Raw genomic sequence first — 21,175 nt, forward strand, 5'->3', positions numbered from 1 at the left:
GAGAAGTGGACGTAGAGGTGGTCGGTCAAAAGCAGCTCAGAGGTATGGCTAAAGGTGATGTTATCACTGGTGGAGAAGATGGGGTCAAGCTTGTGCACTGCTGAGTGGGAGGGGGAGGTGACCCATTGTTTGAGTCTGACAGTGTTGAGGTTTTCCAGCAGGGACGATGTGGTCTTGTCGTTGGTGTTGTCCACATGAAAGTTAAGGTTGCCGAGGAGGATGTAGTCTGAGTAGGGGAGAACACGGGGTGCAATGAAGTCTATGAGGGAGTCGCATTTGTCAGTTGTAGGGAGGAACTCATTAATTCAAGCTGTGAGGCATCTTTTGTCTTATAAGTTGGATGCTTTAATTTTCTCTCCCAGACATAAGATGCCTCACAGCTTGAATTAATGAGTTCCTCCCTACAACTGACAAATGCATTGCAAACTTAGAAAATTGTTATGTTGCTACGGGAAAAGAAAACACAAACTACACGGATCACACACATGTATGAAGAAAGGAATAGTGTCTCTGTTTAAGCAAAACGAAAAAGCATATCTTAATAGTGTGTCATAGAGGATATCTCTCTTGACTTCAGACAGCCATCATAACTTAGACAGCTCTATCAGCTCACATGTCCTCTGCACCTCAAATAAGTTGAATTGCCAAAAACAATATATTTCTAATTAATTCATTCAAGCTAACTTTCGGATTAAGTAACAGAATCACTGCCCTTCCAAAAAGGTTCTAAATCTTACTCAAAAAAATCTAGAACCAGGTGGGTATATAAGGTCTCGAACAAAAGAAATGTGACCACACAAAGACTGCCTTCAAATGCCACTATTGGCAGTAAGGGTCTAATTTAGATCACGGTCAAAGTCTACTGAAACAAAGGCTTTGTGTTCCTGTATATAGGAGTGTTGCTTTACAAACAAGCTACAGTTTTGAGATAAGAATTGCCCATAAAATAATCCAGGTAAGATAGAAAAGCATGAAGCTAGCACAATGAGATTTCAAGCACCAAATCTATGCAATGCACTAAACGAGTTATTGAGAGGAGAACTTGTGTTATTGAGAGGCGAACACAACCTACTGCAATTCAGACAAAACCTCAAAACTGGACTCATTATTCTTTTAATGGAGGTTCATCAACAAATGATCTCAACCACATATTAAAAAGAAAGACTTTACCTGGGCCAGCAAGTATATACTGGAAGGAAGACCACAAGAAATCTAGTATTTAGCTTGATTAAATAGTGGTTGAATACAAAAATGATGAGTCAAGCAATATAAAGCTGAAAACATCAGTTAAGGTCTCAAATGTTAACCCATATCACCTCAGGGGTGGTCTCTACTTGCACGCTCCTTATCCTTAAAAACTTCTCCACCACCCCTTCTTCCTTCCATGCGAGACTAGATTAGCACTCACGTCTAACATGGCATTTTTCCTTATATCGATCAGGAACACATTTACTTAGTCCCATAAGGAATTTATAGCGACATTCTCCTCCACTACCAGGGCTTCTTTGTGTCTGCTGGTGTTGCTTCCTTAAATAGGACAGGGATATATATATTTGGAGTGGTATTTCTCTTGCTGGAGTCTATAGCAGGAGGTGACCATCCTCATGTTGCAAAGAAAAAGGCACAGAATGATCTAACTATAACATGATAAATAGGGGGCAGAATAAGAATATGGCATGTGAACAATAAACAGATATACAAAATGAAAAAGAGAAACCATCATCAACTAGTGTACATAATACAAACAACGTTACAATGTTGTTTTGATACAATTCTTATGAAGAAGTCATAAAAGGAGGTGGTTAATTATTTAAAATGTTGGTCATTGTTACTGGAAGACTGTCAACCATTCATTTTGAGTGAATTTGAGGACAGAAAAAACATATTTTTAGATGATTGAAACAGGTCTTACTTTTGCCAAACATGATCAGTACAGAGTCAAAACTAACTCTGAGTCTCACAACAAACTCTGGGAAAGGCAAAGGCTCCATACCGTGGGGTCATAGATCACTGGGCCTTAGAGCTGATACAATATCTATAGCTAGTGCCTTATTCTATCTTGCTGGAGTTCAATTTCAGCCACGTTTGACCACTATTAATATTCTAAGTTTACAAACTAGATTTTAATGTAAATCTCAAAGGGAAAAAAGCATTCATTGTTCTACACAAGGGCGTGATTAGGCTGTGGGGTGCTCTAACAAACCACAGTTCTGAAAATTATGCCATATATTTTGTTTCATTTCCTGAATATACATATTTAATTGCTCTTTACAAGTATACACAAATGACACCCTCGGTTATGTTAAGTAAGATCCTGTACAGAAAATATAGTAGTCTGAAACATGCACTAAGTTTACTTCTCACTTTTGTACTTGACAGTCGACAAAGAATAGCCAAAGCTCAAGGGGATAAAATTGAAATTCAATGGGCATACTCTACTAAGTAAAGAACTCCCGATCCACTAATCAATTCTCTTCCGTCAATTGATGGAATCATCCATGCCATTTGTCAATGGGTGAAATTCAGAGTTTCATTATAGATGCAAAACTAACAACTTTGGGCCCTATTCACAAAAACAAACAAACACATATGGGCGAAGATTCACATCTCATACTGACTGCACATTTACTTTTTTTCTATCCACAAACTAGCCTGGAAAGCTAGGTACAGTTTAAGGCATTCCTCATGTGACACATCCCCAGGTCTCCAATTCCCACTCTGCAGAAAACTACATGGCATAGACTTCTACTCAGGGAGATGGAGACCCCTCTACAAAAGTACATTTTATTTCCACCTCTGACCATTCTACAGGTGATCCATTCATATTCACATCCTCAAAGCAGAGTTCCTCCAGTCCTTGGATGGAGTAACTGTACAACAATTTCCAGGGTGAGAAGGAATCAGATTTTATTTGTAGATATTCAAACACATTCATGACCAACCCTTGCCTTGGAATTCCTTTTTACCACCCCTTACCCAGGATTAATTACTGAGGATTTCTCTGCACTTGTGGTGGTGACATCTGTCGAATCAAATCTGTAGAATCAATTCATGCCTGCCTGAAATCTGTTTGAGAATTATTGGGAGGCGTCAATGGAAATATTTTCCATTGTAAATGTATGTTTATGGGCTCAAATAACTTTGGGACTATGGCCCATTATGTTATCATTGAGTAGGTGCTGTATTAGTAAGAAGACATGGGTGAAAAGGAAAAAATAGTGCCTTGGAATGATTCATATGTCAAACTGAATGTACTACCACATTCCCTGCGGGTTTTGGAGCTCCTACAATGCCAGGTTCTGGTGAAACAAACTTCTCCACAAAAGGGTCAATAAATCTATGTGGGTAATAGGAAATGTAGGATTTCCTGCATGATCTTGTGTGGAACAGTGGGATAACTGGTGTTCAATTTGACTAGGCATATTTATCCAGTACAAATGTTATTAATAATGAATGGAAAAAACAACAGTCAACAATTGAAGTGTCACAATAGGAAACGCAAAGGCCCTGATTACAAACAGGAGAGCAGAATTAACACATTGAATTCTGCTTTGCCTGACTATAGAGCTGGTAGTTGTTACCACACCCACTGTCTGTGTGTTGAAAAGCAGTATGTGATGTTTCAGGCCAGAAAATCGACTGAGACATTGGCTGAAGAAGCAGCCCAGGCTCATTCCCTATTTTCTTTCTGACAGAGGGAGCTTACGGTAAATACATGTGGGGACCTCTGGGTAGGGTGGGGTAGAAAGTGGGAGAAATGGTGTACTATATGCTCCCTCTGTCAGTAGTGGGAAGTATTGGGAAGTCTGTGAGGTTTTATTTATGTAATGCTAAATGACTGAAAACATTGGTCCCACATGGTAATTCCCCCTTTCAGGGATTTAACTAATAATCTGACATTACTGAAAGAATTTAATGCATGCCAAACGTAGATGCGTACGCAAATTTACTGTTAACCAGACAACTTGTAATCAGGGCACAAATAGGAGAGATACTATCATGGAAAAATTGACTGTCAATAGCCAATAGGGTTAAAGGATAAGGTGAAGGTGAAGGTGAAAATAGAAATAGTAGATTTCCCACTAGAGATGTAGAGTATTATTTGCTCAATACATGGGGTAATGCACTTTCAATAATTAAGTAAAAGTCTGCAGATCCACTAAAGCTCATCTCGTCATCAATGGATATACTTGCCCAAGTAAATAAAACTGCACCTCAAATTCCAAATTTCATTTCAAATGCAAAGTTGTCCCAGTTAATGTTTCTACTTTCTGACTTAGTCTTATTTATGGCAGTCAAAATCTGAAATCTTCCAGGGGAGCAAGGCTGGAAGCTGTGGCTGGGCAGGGCTCCACAAGTCCATATACCTTGAGCACAGAAAAAGGTTCTGAGTGGGATCTCTAAATTTGGTGGCAGAGTAACTTCTGACAAGCTTTAAACTAGGCCCCAAGGTACAACTTTTTCAACTTTAGAAAAGTTCCACCTGATCTGCTATGCAGCCCTCAGCTCTATGATGCAGGCATCTTGGCACCACATCTGTCACCAGCCAAATCTCCTGCTGGGTCAAGTCCTCTGTGGTTAGTTAAACCTTCTTGGGATCCAGAGCCCTTCTACTTTTGTGTCAACTTTTTTGTCAACTACTTGGTCCTTTGAGAGTCATTCCAGTCCTTTGGTGCCAACAGGAGCGGACAGGAGAGGAGCAAGTCCTCTTTATCCAATAGGAGTCAGGAGTCTTCTTTCAGCAGGGCCTTCTTCTTCAGTTGAAGTTTTCTTAGGTCCAAAATTGTTCAGAGAAGGTGATGGTAGAGGTAACAGATTTGTCTGGTGCACTAGGAAGTGATTGGAGATCTTATATTCCCAATCCTAACTAATTGTGTGCTGCCCCCACCTCCTTTTACAACCCTTCCTTGTTGCCTTACTGTATAATTACCCTGGATCCCCTGTTTCAAGGTGACAAAACCAAGCTACAATCAGGCAGACCTGTCATCAGCTCCTAAGCCACTCTTTTTTTATAGGTGAGCTCACCTCCCACCTGACATGGCAAAGCTGTTTTTCCCTCCTACTGTGAGTAGGACCGGTCTTTCTGGGAGGTCGTTGGAATGCACAAGAGAAGCTCATCTTGGCATTTCCAAGTCAAGAGAGGTTGGGATAAAGCTGCCCTTTGTTCTGCCACAAACGCTATTCGTCACCTGGGTGTTGGTGGAGCTGGAGTAGCCTGGAGTAGCCTGCCCTTTGTCCCTCGGGATACCGCTGCTTACCGCTGTTTGCCGCCACTGCTTGCCGCACCCGCTTCGCGCGTGCCGCTTCGCGGTCAGCAGCGAGGGGCGGAGGCTGCTTGGGCTGTTGGTGTTGTCGGGAGGAGGACTTCGCGACCAACGAGGGCTTGTGCTAGCAGGGACTCTCAAGACCAGGAGTCCCTGCGCTGTTCGGGTGTGCACGGCCGCGCCCCCAGCGAGACACGCCCCCCCGCATGGCCAAGATCTAAAGGCGTGTGCTTCCTGTGTGTGGTGGGACGCCAAAAACGCTATTCCTCACCTGGGTGTTGTTGGAGCTGGAGTAGCCTGCAGTAGCCTGCCCTTTGTCCCTCGGGATACCGCTGCTTACCGCTGTTTGCCGCCACTGCTTGCCGCACCCGCTTCGCGGGTGCCGCTTCGCGGTCAGCAGCGAGGGGCGGAGGCTGCTTGGGCTGTTGGTGTTGTCGGGAGGAGGACTTCGCGACCAACGAGGGCTTGTGCTAGCAGGGACTCTCAAGACCAGGAGTCCCTGCGCTGTTCGGGCGAGCACGGCCTCGCCCCCAGCGAGACACGCCCCCCCGCCTGCAACGCCCCTTATTTAACAGCTCGCCTGACGCTCAGCTGGACGCGAGCGGGACGCAGAGCGAAGCCCGGGCAAAGGGCAGGCAGTCTGTGGCAGTCAGGGGCTGTCAGAGGCTGGGCTGGGCCACCCCCCTGTCATCTGCTATCCATTGAATAAAGACAGTTGTCTTCTGGTTGGGTGGCCAGCTGCCATAATGCCTACCCGTTCAGGGAAAGCGTTGAGGGGAGGGGGAGAGGGGGCTGCAGGGTGCACTACGATAGGTACGATGGATAAATTCATCACTAGAGTAGCTGCCGTCATAGAAAAAGAGATTGTGATGACGGAGCGCCGCCTCTCACAAGAATTCTTTCCAGCGAGACGCTCCTCGATAGGAGCGGCTGCACAGGCCCTCTCTCCTATTTTCATCCATCCTACCCCTCCTCTCTCTGGGATTATGTCCGAGCAACAACGCCTTGCAGAAATAGATGAAAGTATCGATAGGTTGGAAAGTTTGGTAGTACAACCATTGCCCTCTAGTTCCAGCCCTGTAGTCACGGGACTATGCCCCACTGTGTTATCAAGCCCCTCCATCGGCCAGGTCTGCCACCTACCCACCCAGGCCCTGCCCTCGGCCCCGAACCGGGTGTGCTTGGCCCATGACTCCTTGGTCCGCATTAAAAGGAAAAGGGCTGCGATTCCCCGGAAGTGCACCTCTACATCACTCCATAAGCGCCCGAGGAAGCATGCGCCAAGTGGCCCCGGTTTAACAAATAGCTGCGGTTCTGCTATGCGGAACTCTGCTCTAGTAGGAGGTAATGATCCTCTGGTAGATGTGGCCGAAGCTGTGCAGGCTCACCCTACCCCTAGTGCCTTACTAGCAGCATCACAGGAACTGCCTCCCCTAAAGCTACTTGAGAACCTGGTTAAGTCCCTATTGGTTCCGCTCGTTGACCAAGTTAGGGGTCTGGGGGAAAGGCTGGATAGGTTCGAGCAGACCACCCTCTACAACTTTTTTTCCACGAAAACTCTTAATAAACTTCAGCCTGGAGCTAGAGAGGATAGTATGGGTGGGAATGATGGAAAGGGGACTACAGTGGGCCTAACCCAGGCAAAACCCCCGATAACGACTGTATCCACTACAGTAGTGGGCAAGGCCTTGACTAGTGTTTCCGCGGTCCCTGCTATCGTCCAACCGGGAACTATTATTCACACTGCCCAGGTCCACGCAAGTACCCCCCAGCCACCAAAGAATGCAAACATTAAACCAGGCCAAATGAGGTTGCCAGTAGGAAGGGACCAATCTAAGCCAAAACAATCGGCGCAGTCCATGGTTGATGCCAGGGAAGTTGGCCCAGCTGTAAAGGCAAGAACAGCAACGAGCCATTTGAAAGCTCCTCCCTCAGCGGTCTCTACGCAGAAGGCGGCCCCAAAATGTCTGCCAGTAAATCTCCCCCCGGAGTGCCACCCTTACGTTGCTGTCCTTGTCAATGTCCCCATCTTGAAGGATGCCCAGTTGGAAACCCACCAGGCCCTTAGGAACAAAACCATGCACTGGCTAAAAGCCAACAAACCCCTACCCAGCAGTGTGGATGGTCTAATTCTTGGAGTGCGTAGGGTAGGTTGGGTAGGACAGGGTAAGAAACTATGTGAAGGTGATTGCGTGGTAGTTAACTTTCAAGATACTAGAGTTGCCCACGCAATCTGCAATTCCAATCAGGTTGTGGGCGGTCCTGGTATTGATGTGGTGGATTTATCATACTTTTACCCGCGGCCATTCATGAACCACAATGGCCTATCCGATGTGGTCACATACCAAAACAACCTTGGTGGCCAACGGGACCCTTGGACACCCCAGTTCCAGCCGCATGCGGTATGGCAGAGGTTGAGTTGGGGTCCTATGGGGTACTGACTCGTTGATTCCCTCGGGGAGGCTAGGGGGGATTTTACATTTGGTGGGGCACCCTTTCTCTCCCGAACGCTGATTAGCCCTTCTACCACAACAGGAAGGCATGTAGTCCCTATGGTTAGACGGGAACTAGGTAAGGGGCGGGACATTAATGGAGATGCTAGTGGCCCTCCTACTCCGGTTGAGACAGACATGGGCGGTGATGTCGCGTCCAGTAGTGTTACAGCTGTGACGGACCCACTTCTTAGGGTTCTCAGCTGGAACGTGGCAGGACTAGACAGGAAGTTGGCCCTGCCCGACTGGAACTGCCTCGTGGAGGAATACTCCATTTGTATGTTCCAGGAGACATGGAGCAGGGAGCCCACCCACAAGGCGGGTTACTCATCCCACTCAATACCCGCTGTCTATCTGGAATCAGGCAGGGGACGCCCCTCGGGAGGCCTCCTCATTTGGGTGGCCTCTTCTCTCAACTGTAGGGTAGAGGAGCAACAAACTAACTGTCCGGATCTCCTCAATATTACCCTAAAAAACTCCAGGGGTTGTGTTATTCTGAACATTTTTAACATCTATGCTCGGGGCACAAAGGGAGGCAGACAATCGCCCACTATAGCCCTCTTAGAGAGCTTACTTAGGTTGTCCCCCTACAAATCGTGCACCCTGGTCGCGGGTGACTTTAACTGTACGTTCGAGCCCCTTGGCTCGGACGTCACCCTTGAACAGGAGGAGGAAGATCAGAGGAGGGGGTTACCGGCCCTAGAGCTAACCCCAATCAAGAGATGGACGGAAGTGGCCCTCCAGATTAATACTCTCACTATGGAGTTCGACTTGAGGGCCCTTAATGGTAGGACAAGATCTGATAGAGTGGGCGCCCATACGTTTAATAGGCCTAACCATACGTCTAGAATTGATTACATTCTGCTAGACGTTCACCTATGGAGCGCGGTGAAAGATATGGAAATTATATCGTCCTTGGAGCGTGATCACAATCTCCTCTCCCTTGCCTTGACTCCTTGGTGGTTGGTGGGCACAGGGGGCTCCTCTCTACGCACCATTGCGCCGGGTGAAACAGTTGTCTCGAACTGCGGCAGACGGCTGAAGTGGGCCAAGCTCACACTCTCGGTAGAGAAGGTGACCATCATAACGCAGCTATTAGCCGCAGTCCTTGACAATTTGGATTCCCTTGAGGGAGGGCCAGTAGAGTTGTCAGGGGCATTTTGTGACCTGACCCTGGCCATAAGTAACCTGTTTATTGTCCAATCCAGACACATTGGGGCTAAGACACACCCGAGGAGAAGACAGGGTTGGTACAACCACAAATGTAGGGAGTCAAAGGCAGTGCTTATTGAAGCTGTAAAATCTAAGTCCCAAACAAGGACTAGGGAGGCCAGGAAGCTCTATTCTCATTGCATGAAAACCGCAAAAAAAGAGTTGGAGGATAATTTTTGGCGGGATCTCTTGGCCGTTAGTCGAGGGAAGGATGCTAAGGGATTTTAGAACTTGGTGGGCTCTAAGAACCGTCCTGATGACACACTGAAGACATGTACGATCCCAGCCCAGACGTGGTTTAACCACTTTAGGGCCCTATATTCAGCAGTAGAAGGGCCTCTTAATGAGCCTTTTTCCCTTCCCCCACTCTCATTGGATAGAGCCACAGACCTCTTCACTGCACGAGAGGTTATGAACGTTATTAAATCCCTGGTACCCTTGAAAGCAGCTGGCCCTGACGGGCTTCCAGGGGACCTACTCCGAGCCTACCCGAGTGAATGGGGTAAACTGGTTTCTGTGCTCCTGAACGCCATCCTAGAGGGAGGCCCTGTCCCTGAGTCCTGGAAAGGGGAAGAGGTTGTTCCAATTTTTAAAAAGGGCTGTCGGGATCATCCAGGGAACTACAGGCCGATAAGCCTGATAGGCTCAACACAGAAGGTGGCGGGAAAAGCAATCCTGGGGAGGCTTCTTCATTGGGTGGACGAAAACCACATATTGTCTGACTATCAGGCAGGCTTTCGTTCCGGTACGGGAACTATCGAGCAAGTGTTCAGACTGATGCTTTTACATTGGAAGGTGGTGGAGCTGGGCAAAGGCAGTCTTTACCTGGCTTTTATTGACTTGAAGACTGCCTTTGACCTGGTTCCTAGGGAGGAACTCTGGAGGGTTCTGCAGGGTCTTGGGCTGCCCCCCTACATTCTGTCGCTCCTTATTAAATTACACACTGATAATTATGCACAGGTACGGTGGGGCCAGAATGGGGAAAAGACCGATAGGATCCCGGTCCTTAGGGGTGTCCGACAGGGATGTGTTTTAGCTCCCACACTATTTTCCTTGTACGTAAATGGTGTGGTAGAGCACCTGCTTGACGAACCAGCAGATGCACCCTCCCTGGGGGGCGTGCGGATTCCTACCCTGTTGTTTGCGGACGACACCCTCCTCATCTCTAAAACTACCCAAGGTCTGCAGAAACTCTTGAACCGCTTCCAGGACTTTTGCTCAAAAAGAGGGCTGGTCATAAATGTGGACAAAACGAAATATTTGATCATGCACCCTCCACGGAAATGTGGTCGTCCCCCAGTCCTGAACTCTGTTCCTCTTGAGAGAGTTTCCGAATTTGATTATTTGGGAATTCGTATGAGTGATGCCATGAGCTGGTCACCCCACATTAACAAAATGATCCTTAGTCACAAAAGGGTGGGGGGAGCATTGCTAAGGGAGTATCGTAATTCATCAAAACAATGTGTAGCTCCCGTAATTGACATTTATAAAGCCAGAGCCGTCACGGCATCATTATATGGGGCGGAGCTATGGGGCCTTGGAAATTTGGAGGCCCTATCCAAGGCAGAGAACAAATTTCTGAAGGATATTCTGGCCATTCCTCTCAGTACTCCAACAGTCCCGGTGCTACTGGACGTGGGATGCAAACCTATCATGGACCAGGCTCGCCTCCGGCCCCTCCTTCTATGGGCACGTCTGTGGAGGGTCCCCGAACTGAAAACTTATGCGGATGGATTGTCAGAGGTGATGGGAATGGGAGGTTGGCACAAGATCAAGTGGCTAAGGGACATTAAAAAACTTTTGGGGGAATTGGGTTTGGGGTCTTGTTGGACTACAAAATCTGCCCCACCGAAGGCAACCCTAAAAAAACTATACTGGGAGTGGGTCTCTGCCCAGCTCATCGGCAATCCACGTCACTGCAACTCCACCGCAGCTTATTTGAAAATCAGAGACGTGGTTACCTTTGAGCTTTATCTGGACTTGATTACAATTCCTGCCGACCGGGCACTTTACATAAAATTCAGAGTGGGTACCTTACCCCTAGGAGACCTACTCTCAAGATGGAACATGCCTGCGCAGGCATCACCCTATTGTGTCCTCTGCTCCACTAGGCGTGAAACAGTGGCACATTTCCTTTTTGAGTGCCCCGATTATTCCCGTCCAAGAAAACGCTGGCCTCAACCTCTTTGTAGACAATTGGGAACTCGCCAGCATACGGTGGCGCTACGCATTTTATTATCTGACACTTCTTCCCTCATAGTCTGTGGCGTTTCCAAATTTTTTAAATGGGCCTGGTTGATCCGCTTGAAGAGACTTTCTATTGCAATTTAATTCTTTTTTAATTAATATATTCTGTGTACTACTGGTACTCCCTTCTTTTACTTGTTCTTAACTTGAATCAGTCTTTTATATTTACGATATGCTGTTTTATACACTTTTGTAATGCTGTTATGATATATGCATATCGAAATAAAGCTATCAACCAACCAACCTTTGTCTGCCAACTGTTCCTGTCTACTACCAGATAGCTATTCCCTGCTAAGTGGTCAGCAGTTAACACTCATATGCCCTTCTAGGTCTCCGAGACAGGCAACTGTCCTCTGAGCTAGGGTTGTTAACTCACTCCACATAGGTCACACTAACTAGTAAGTAAGAAGCACATTTTCTAGTGACCGTAAAAAGGAAATGAAGCCAAATGGTAGAATTCACATATATCCTTGGTGCAAGGCACTAAGCAGCTATTAAGCATATAGCTTTGTTTTGTAAATCAAACCTTAACAGGTTTTAGAGACTTTGGGAGGAATAGAATATCAATTCTGATGACTTAAAAAAAATCTCCAAGTGTAATTTACTGATGCAGTAGCATAGAGGGAACAAGCAAGTATAATTCATTTCATGTGAGCAACCTTTATATAAAACATAACAATGCTATTACATCTTGAGACGCCATTAATTTAAAGGAGTAGTAAGTATCAATCTTTCACATTTTAGACAAACATCACAGATTGCCAACTTATTGCACTCAAACACAGTGTCTCAATAATGATACCAACTTAAGAACCTTCGCAACATACATGGAAAAACATCATGAAGTGCTTTTATATTCAACAACAATGTACGTAAGGCAATGTTTAAGAACTTCAATTAATGGCCTTATTAATAATCCCCTTTCCCGCACATCCATTCTATATGTAAGATAGAAAAATGGAAGAACAGCCAGAGAGGCAGTCAGAAAGAATGACAGCCGGACAGATAGATTGACCATCTGCTGCAAATATTGAAAGTACTTACCAGGTGGGAAGAAGGCAGCTTGTTGCTGTAACTGCATGTTGGCAAGCGCCTGTTGGTACTGGAGCATACCAGTATTGATGACTGCAGTGGCACCATTGGTTTTTTCAAGTGCAGGCCTCTTTGGTAGTGAGGGAAGTACAGTTTGGGGAAAACCCTAGATGATGAATGAGTTAAAATAAGAAGAGAAAAAAAAGACAGTGATGAAAAATCACACTAGCGCAAAACATACTAACCAAAAGCAAATGTAAGCAGCAGCAAACAAGCAGTAGACTCAATTAACAAATGAAAAAGCAAGGTAGAGTAAGAGCTCGAATTTAGGGAAGTGTTAATTTATTTACACAAATAGGTTACATGTTATGGAGCCGCAATATATTTCTCACTCATCTTAAACAGTAAAGTAATAATGATTATCTTTTGAAAAAGAAGCAATCATATTGGAAAAAGAAAGCTGCACTGCTAGCTCCATGAGAGCAATGTTAATAGTATCACTAGGAATTATTATTTAGTTATTTTCATATTAATTTACACCCACACTTCCCAAAATCTATCTGCACATGCAAACTGTACCACTACATGCAGGTACATGACATTGACCTACAAATGTTAAAACTACAATTATTGTATGTCATTTTTTAACAATGCCAAGCCAACCACACAAATACACAAATATACATAGTACACGCTACTCTCACGTCCCCATAGAATTGCATTAGCATTGTAAAATGTGATCAAACTGAATGTGGGATGCTGTGTATTGGAAAGATGTTTGAATTTAGATGCTAAATCATTCTCCTTTTTCTAACAGAAAACCACATTCAGTTTTCCATTTTATAAAAACTAAAAACTTATTTTCATTGAAATGGAACAGCTAAAAAATATTAATATAAAGTTATAACTTGTCTCTACAATAAAGCTACATGCCAAGCTAAAAGGTGAAAGGTCATAGTACCAGGTCAAAGGTTGCGTCGAGGGGTCGCTTCAGTGATTTGACAGCCGACTGAGTCTTAATTAGCAGGCAGCGAGCACATGATGGCAATGGGCCAATGGGATTCAAGCGCATTAACATAAACAGCAAGCAGAGGTGCATCATGGGGGCAGCAGTGCATTTTTGGGTAGGTGAGAAAAAAACAAATAAAAAACAAATCATCGGAATGCCATAAACAACAAATAACAAGACTACGCATGCACAATAAAGGCTCCATTGAGTTGTTATGTGAGGATAAATCCTCAGTAGTTAATTACAAACAAGGTACTGTAACAGGAAAGAGATATAAAGACAAGTATATGGAGATACAGACAGAGTCTCCTTTCTGTAGTTGTGCTTAAAGAGTGGAAATACAAACACAGAAAAAGACACCTCTTGTATTCATTGCACTACAATATATTATAAAACGGTATGTCACAAGAAAAATTAGAAATATATTAATACACCGATCAGTAAAATTACAAAACACAATTTGACAACATTAACAAGAACTAAGCAAAGAACAAAGCATGGATAGGTTGCATTAAAATGACTAGCTCTTGCCAAATAAAATGTGCAAATATATGTTTGTAAAAATACCATAATATGGTATTAGCTACGTGCATGTGCTAGTATTTGGGATGATTTCACTTGACTGACATCGGTCTACAAATTACTAATGCAAATTAATGTGTTTTGTAACATTCTTTCATAAAGTAAGCTGTACAACTCCTGTTACAAAAATACACATTCCAAAATGTTTATCATTGTAACTCAGCGGGATGGATTTTTTTTATACTACCACTTGTTTATGGGAGGGCACTTAGTACTGTGGCCAGAAGGAATCATTATAAAAAGGGAAAGATTGTTCTTACTGTTTTTCTCTGTTTAATATTCTGTAACTGAAATCAAGTATATTCCTATTTCAAATAAATCTCTATGTTTAAAATATAACAAACGCATTTCAAAAGTGCATTTCTCATCAACAATACAGAGAAGCAAAACACAGAGAAAAAGCAACAGCAAATAGTCAAATGGCATCAACAGAAAGAAAATAAATCACATACAAGTCTTATCTACTCTAACCAGACAAAAACGCCCAATCCTGACCCTCACCATTTAATGACAATGTGTATGTACTTAGAATTAAGTCTAGTAACTCAGCGAAGGTACAAAAAAGCTCGAGCGGCAGCTTTCTCAATGCGAACGGAAGGTTTCTCAAAGTGAGTGGTCGTGACCTGCCACAACCACTCACGTTGAGAAATCTGACCGCCCACGTTGAGAAATCCTGCAAGGAGGTTGATTCTCCTCCCTTGCCAACTAGACCTTGGTGAGCGCCAGCGAGGATATATCTTGCTGGGTGGATTTTCCTCGCTCGCTCTTGCCAACTTGACATTAATGAGCATGAGCGAGGAAAAAACCTCTGCTCCACGGAGCGGAGTTTTGGGGAACTCAGCGTGCTCCGCGGAGTGCAGAATACTCTGCGAACGGAGCGAAGTTCATCGCCCAGGGTTACTAAGAATGCACTATTGCTGATCTATGTACTAAAACCAATTGTGTTTCTCATTCAAATCCACCTTTTAACTAAAGTACATGATTTCCACCGAACCTACGATTTTGTCTTACGTACTGTAATGACCTGTCTGGTATTTATGAAACTATTTTTGATCCTCAAATGAATAAGGAAATACATAAGAGTAGATTAGGTGGGAGTGTCTTTTAATTAGCCTCCTATCCCAAAGATAGACTGTGTTAATACCTGAGGTGGTCCCTTTTTTAAAGCACAATTAATTATGTTATGGGCAAAGAATTATTTCAAGAGCAAACGTATTTTAGAACAATGAAAGAAACCACCGACAACCCACATATTAGTTTCCAGTCTTTCTTCACCTTAAAATCAAGCACAATGAAGACTGTTATAAAAAGCAGAACAATCAGACATTAGATGTTTGTAGGCCTGTATGAACCATTGCAAGGGTTTTTTGAACAGTCAAAGCTGTTGCCTACTCAGAATCACAAACTGGCATAATGTTTTATGTAGTGTGTTATTTTTTAATCTCATATAACTAATTTGACCAACTGTCAGGTCTTGAGCGTCCTCCACATATTCTTACAAAATCAATCCTTCCTCGGAACTACATGACTCTCAGTGTATACCTAGATACAGAGCCTAGAATATGTATCATCTATCCTGAGTATTTCTAACCACATTTTCTGTGCTTGGGAATGACTGTCTATGAATATGTGAAGGGGGCTCGCCTATTTCTCCAGACAGGCAGGCCGACTGAACAGACCTCTGCCACTGAATGATCATGATAGCACATGATAGCATAATATTCTATATTAAAAGGGAATAAAAAATGTCACTACACAAAAATTTGGCTGATGCCAGACGTGCCACTGACAGTATCAAACTGCAAGTGGTAAGATACGTTGCTGATTGTCAAACTGAGGGCCTTTAGAGGTACCTAACATTTACCTCTAACACACCACATCAATTGGTCTTGACATGACTAAGAAAGGATATAATTCACGTTTTGGTACCTTTCTCAAAAATGAAACAATGGCCAGAGGCAGCTGTTATATGTCTGTGTGCAGGAAGAGCCACCCAAACAACAATGCATTTTATCCTGTCCTGTTGCTTTTATACTGGAATCAGGAAACATTATTTAAAAACTTTGCTTTAAGCTAAGAGTAGAAGAAATGATAAAGATGCGTTTTATATCCATGTTCTCTAGAGGACCCTTTTATTAGTTTTAATATGGCCTCCTATTTAGGGAGAGCCATATTCCATAGGGAACATCTTCTTAATCGCACACATCAATCCCTCTAATGATAGTTTTATGTGACTTCCGGATAGACCAAACCTTTATTTACTTTCACTGAGGGTTTACAACCCCATTGAGGGGCATCAAATGTGTTTACTAGCCATATTGGTCTATTCCTGGGAAGGTACCAGCATGAACTAGTGGGACTCAAGGCTCATGCAGCAGTGATGCTCTGAGAGTGATGTTCAGGTGGTTTCCAAATTGTAATATTAACATGGAAGACCCTAGAGAGAGGCTTTTGTTTTTATAGAGGCTAGTGGCAAACCAGGGGTCACCTCAATATGCCAACTTACTACCCGCAGACCCTGACAGGTTTCAATCAGCCCTACATCAATGTACTATGCTGAACAGGCACTTTGTAATCCTCTAGAGGCTGATCTATACTCACTAAATTGCATTGGCACTTTATACTGACTTGGCTGGCTCAATGTTTTACAAATGCGAGTCTAAGCTGTTGCTTTGTTATGGCTGATAGGACCCGTATGATATCCTGTTTTTTTCTGTTTTTACTGTTTGCAATTTGCTACCTTAGCTTACATTCTGGACTTTGTATTTTACATAGACATCTTTTGTTTAAAAAAATCGAATAAAGATCTCGAATCGCATATTCTATCCTGACTATTTCTAACCACATAGCATGTGCTTGGAGATGAGTGTTTATGAATATGCGAAGGGGGGGGGGGGGGGTGAAGCAGTGTTTCTGTCAAAGCTTTATGAAACTGATGCAGATGCACTAAATACTGCAGTTTTGACAGCAGGAGCTCACTGAAATATGCCTGAGTACTCAAAAACAAGACTATTATTTCAGTTCTGACTTACTGCACAAGGTGACTCACCATGGCTGCTGCTGTAGCTGCTGCTTGGGCAGCTGCAGCTTGATTCACTTGGTACTGGGCAGCTTTGATCTTGGCCTGCAGATGAGCAGGGGGGTGGAAATATTTGCACTTTTCCCTGGAGCATCTTCCTTTTATGTAATCCATGCACACAGTCACTGTGTTGTCATTGGTATCAATCATTGTACTGTCAGCGGGGTGAGCGAACCTGCAGTCATTTTCGCCTCTATTGCAGTTGCCACGTTGATACTCTCGACACACCTGGAAGACCATTGAATCAGATCCACATTAATAACTGATGAGTTGCTTACTTCAATTTTGCTATGTGTAAACCATTATGGCAACGATCAACACATCCTTAATGCTAGTGAATTCTATACGTTTGCTAAAGAAAAGAGCACTAGAGCATAATTAATTCAGCAATGTTAGAATAGTTTTGGGATTTTTTTTAATCCAATCAGCCTGTGTCAACAGTAGACTGATTTTCTACCAATACTGCCTATTAAAAGAGAAACATGTATTTTGATTAATAATATTTCTGTAAGATTCGTATACATAACATGGCTAATTGAACAGAAAAATCATAACTGTACTTTGATTAATATTATTTTTGTAAGATGAAGGTAACATGGAAAATTTGAAAAACAATTCTATCATATTACACATATAAACAGATTAAAACAAAGTAAAACAACGTTTGTCGATGACTTGATAGGATAAAGAGAAGTGGCAGCGAAGTACATATAGCGGAGCAAAGCACTCAAGCATGTAAAGCATTTTGAAAGTGAATGGCAAGAAGGTAACTAGAAATGGTGCACACATGAAGCTGATCTGCTTTTTCTTGTTAATAAATGTGGCATAATTTGTTCATATTTGCGGACCGCATATATAAAGGACCCCAATAAATTTAAAAACTGCTTCGACATTAATAAAAAACCTTAACAAGATATGGATTGAGCCAGTCGATTCTCTATGGTCTTTCAATTTTCCCTTGGTACTTTCTACATTGTCTCGATTTCCCTAATAGAGGGAATATGAAATAAATCATTGAATCTTGCAGTCAAAAGTAAATTCTGTTATTGTATGTTACTCGATTTGGGAAGTGCTACCAATACCTCGAAAATTGTCCTGGAGCTAAATGAACACAGGAAAGTAAGTGTTTGCATGAAAACATAGAGACAGTGCCCAGGGGCGTAGCTTCAAGGAGCGGGGGGCTTTTGGGCGTTACACGTTCCTTAATATATATATTTTCTGATACATAGGGCTAGATGTAGGTGGGCAAATACCGGTCAGTAACGGTGAAATTTGTTAAATGTCACCATTACCGACCGGTATTTAGCCATGTGGGATGTAGGGAAGGAATCGGTAATAAGGAATTGGTAAATACCGATTCCTTATTGGCCTTGCATTTAAGGGATCGGTAATACCGATTCCTTAAATGCAATGTAGGTAGCACTTAAAACAGTGCACCTCAGCCTTAAGGAATCACAATTTACCACCAACTTCAAGTTGGTGGTAAGTAGCGATTTCCTTTCAAAAAGCACTTTTTTGCTTTTTGAAATGTGCCATGTGGCACACATCCATGCCCTTAGGGCATGCATGTGTGGCACATGTGCACACATGAACATTTCAGGGGTGCAACAGGGTGTCCCTGGCACCCTTGAAATACCTCCTGGTATTACCGATTCAGTAATACAGAATCGGTAATACCGAATGTCTTCGCATTCATTCCTATGGGTAGGTATTCGTTATTACAGAATCTCAATTACCAACTCGTTAATAACGAATATTAAGAATTCAGTATTTTTTACCGAATTCTTACCTACATCTGAAATACCGATTTCTAATTACCGAATCGGTAAAATTCGGTATTTATGAATCGGTATTTCCCTATTAGCTACATCGGGCCCATAGTTGGTTACAGGTGCTTTCAGTCAGGTATGGTGAGGTGTTTGTCGGACACTCAATTCTCCCTCTCTTTATTTTGAAACCTCATTAAAAAAAAAGAATTTTTGTAAATTATTGCGTTTTCTCAGTACTCCTATCTGCATTTCTCTCCTTTTCCACTGCCCCTTTAGCCCCTCTCATGCACCCTGCGTGTCGTATAATGTATTTTAACAGTATATGCCAGTGTGATTGTTGAAAAATATGAAGCTCACCTCCCCCAAACCCCCCCCCATTTTACTGACCAAGCTACACAGCAGACAGTGCTGTCAATCAACTGGGGATCAGCTGGACAGGACCTAACTATTGAAAAGCCAGTTTTTCAAAGCCTTCCTGAACCTTTGTAAGGAAGGGGGAAGTCTTAAGAGAGCAGGTAGCTTATTCCAGAGCTTTGCCATCCTCATCGAAAAAGCTTTGCCACCTAAACAAGCTTGTTTACATCTGGGCACAGCCAGCAGTTGCACTCCAGTGGAGAGCAGACAGCGTAATGGGGAGTAATTGCAACATTTCTGGATCAAGCATTTAGTGCCACTGTGATGAACAAATTTACGTACCAAGCAAAGGATTTCAAAAGCACCCTCTTTTCCACTGGTAGCCAATACAGGGATTTTACAGTCTCACAGGTTGGAGAAAAACAATGGAGCCCTTAGGCCAATCTGGCTGCTGCATTTAGCATTTTATCCAGCCACAAGAATAAAGAATTACAGAAGTCCAGGATACTTAATACAGTCACCTGTATCACCAAATGGTAAGCAGATACAGGAAGAAAGAGTAAGATCTTCCTGAGCAGTTCAAGTAAGAAAAAACACATTGATGCAACATGTTTTATTTGGCTCATCAGGGAAAGTTCAGGTTTCAAATAAATCCTTTGATGTGACCTTTTTAGTAGGCATTGGAACGATCGTCCAGCTACTGGACCAAAAAAAGGGGCAGTGACTGCAGTATACAGTAAAGGATATTTCAACGTCTGGAGTCTTGTATCAGTTGAATTAGATAGAGTAAGTTTGACTTCAGCCACTCAGACACCTTTGCCATACCTTCTAAAGGCAAATGACTAAAACTTTGCTTACCTCTGCCTCTGCATGAACAATCAACCATAGAAAAGCCAATGTAAATGCAATAATGACAATAGGTGCTATTGTCAAATAGATCAAGAACCCTCAACCTGGAAATGCAGAAACACCCTTGTTTATGAGTTCCCAAGACCAATACAGTTACGGATAGTCGGACTTTCCTGGAGGAAGCTATTAAGCTCCGTCTACTACCTGAGAGTCAAGTTGGTCTGAGGCCATAATAATAATCAATTTATTCATCAGTCGTCCAATCTTCTGCATTATAAAAAGGGGTGGCGCAACAGCCAACTAAATGTGACATGGTCAAGCAATGAGAAAGCGTTGTGGTATGGTAGCATATGGGGCCCGAAAGATGTATGGAGGTGGTAGCCTTCCTCTCCCCCACATCGCAGGGCGTTCTTGCGGAGGAGAAGATGAATCTTGGGGCACCCCAGTAATAATTAGTTTTACAGTGGCCATGGTGAGCAACAACTCAATGGCAAATTTGAAATCTTGAGGATTCTCTCGCCAGCAACAAAACAGAAACTGTTTAAGGTTTCAAAGTAGACACTGAAAAACTAGGTGGTGATGTTCACTGCTTTGCACCATATAGCAATACTACAAAAGCCATCCACTAGCATTATAAGTTCACATACCTTAAATATAGCAGAATCTTTCAGTTATGGTGTTTAATGAAATCAGTATCTGTTACCCCTCCCTGGATAATTTCCTTGGAGGGGATGTATGAATATTAGTGCATGGTATGAATTCTGGAGTGTCTCCAGGCTCATAGGTGTCTCTCAGAAATGGGTTCTGCCAAGCGACTGTGCAGGCCCATCTAGGAAAACGTACACATCAGTAAAATAAATAAACAAATACGTTTTATACTTACCCATGTGCAGACACACTAATATTACTTATTCTAAACTCTACCTCCACACCTCGTTTAAGTGCCACAGCCAGGCCATACCATAATTAAGGAGCTAAACTGCAAGTAGTTGATGCACTGAACTGGCAGGGTGCTGGGAAACGTTCTATTTAAGTAGGGTCAGTTTCTCCTCCTAGGTCTTAATTGAGACCTTATTTCTTTATCTAATTGGACCAGTATAAACTGTGTTTAGCCTAACCTAGGATGATGGATAATTAGGACGCATTATCACTCTGAGTTATTGTAATCTAAACGAACTTAAATCTACATATTTTAAGTACACCACAAGTTAAGATGTTTGTCAAGATTTAGGCCATAATGATTATCTTATTTTTTCTGTTCTTTCCTGTGTCACACTCTGTCTCTA

General features: G+C 43.1%; 1 protein-coding gene across 19 annotated transcripts in view; it reads right to left on the minus strand.

Annotated features, from left to right (window-relative positions):
- Positions 1-21,175, minus strand: part of MBNL1 (muscleblind like splicing regulator 1) — a 386,422-nt gene that overhangs the window by 56,414 nt on the left and 308,833 nt on the right. For 9 of the 19 annotated variants that reach the window (XM_078666708.1, XM_078666707.1, XM_078666704.1 and 6 more), the window contains 3 exons: positions 16,888-17,145; positions 13,209-13,262; positions 12,260-12,413 (listed from right to left, as the gene is read on the minus strand). In XM_078666708.1, the coding sequence (XP_078522834.1) occupies positions 12,260-12,413; positions 13,209-13,262; positions 16,888-17,145 (466 nt within the window). Of the gene's footprint in view, positions 1-12,259; positions 12,414-13,208; positions 13,263-16,866; positions 17,146-21,175 lie in introns of those variants that run through there. The other 10 variants (XM_078666712.1, XM_078666711.1, XM_078666703.1 and 7 more) reach the window with 2 other exon arrangements.

Source organism: Lissotriton helveticus, chromosome 11 (assembly GCF_964261635.1).
Source record: "Lissotriton helveticus chromosome 11, aLisHel1.1, whole genome shotgun sequence".
Classification (NCBI taxonomy): domain Eukaryota; kingdom Metazoa; phylum Chordata; class Amphibia; order Caudata; family Salamandridae; genus Lissotriton; species Lissotriton helveticus.